The sequence below is a fragment of the Tupaia chinensis genome, unplaced genomic scaffold (assembly GCF_000334495.1).
Source record: "Tupaia chinensis unplaced genomic scaffold, TupChi_1.0 Scaffold144010_1, whole genome shotgun sequence".
NCBI classification, from domain to species: domain Eukaryota; kingdom Metazoa; phylum Chordata; class Mammalia; order Scandentia; family Tupaiidae; genus Tupaia; species Tupaia belangeri.
In genome coordinates this window covers 1,202,543-1,203,256 of record NW_006203862.1, presented here as the reverse complement: position 1 = coordinate 1,203,256, position 714 = coordinate 1,202,543, and the positions used below count along the sequence as shown (strand labels likewise).

General features: G+C 64.3%; 1 protein-coding gene across 2 annotated transcripts in view; it reads left to right on the top strand.

Annotated features, from left to right (window-relative positions):
- LRRC1 (leucine rich repeat containing 1) overlaps positions 1 to 714 on the top strand; it is a 144,741-nt gene that overhangs the window by 1,150 nt on the left and 142,877 nt on the right. The window contains exon 1 of one of the 2 annotated variants that reach the window (XM_006165710.3): positions 3 to 161. The exons of the other annotated variant lie outside the window; for it this stretch is intronic. Within the exon in view, the coding sequence (XP_006165772.1) occupies positions 3 to 161 (159 nt within the window). Of the gene's footprint in view, positions 1 to 2; positions 162 to 714 lie in introns of those variants that run through there. 2 annotated transcript variants of the gene reach the window in all.

The following is a 714-nucleotide window of genomic DNA, read 5'->3' as shown; positions in this document are numbered from 1 at the left end:
CGATGTTCCACTGCATCCCCCTGTGGCGGTGCAACCGTCATGTGGAGACCATCGACAAGCGCCACTGCTCGTTGGTCTACGTCCCCGAGGAGATCTACCGCTATGCCCGGAGCCTGGAGGAGCTCTTGCTGGACGCCAACCAGCTCCGCGAGCTGCCGGAGGTGAGTCCGGCCTCACCTGCGCGCAGCCCTCGCCCACTCCCTCCTCTCCCTTCCTCCGCCGCCGCCTCCAGACCCCGGCCGGCCGCAGTCCGGCAGAAAGCACCTCTTCCTGAATTCACCTGCTTCCTTCTCTGCTCCTATCTTGGCTCAGTAAAAGTTCTTTTTTATTTTATACCAAGCAACTTAATGTTTCCCAAGTAGTCTCTGGAGCTTGTGCGACTGGGACTGCGTTCTGGGCCATCAAGTGGCTTAGGAACACGTCTGGGTCACACCTGGCACTGGAGCCCGGGCAGGTGACGGGCCGGGTGGCTCAGGCAGTTCCCAGCTAGTCGCAGCGCCGCATCCCGGCCCCGGGCCGTGTCCCTAGCCCCATGTCTCCGGACACTCACCCAGGCACATCTTCCTTCTGGCCAGGGCCGGTCTCGGAGGACCTTGGGACCCGGGTAGCGCGCCAGCGAGCCGCGCTATCTCGGCATCTTGGCAGGAATGTGCTCCGGGCCTTATCGCGGGCGGGCGGTGTTTGGGAGAGCGGGAGCTGCGCCCGCCACCGGGC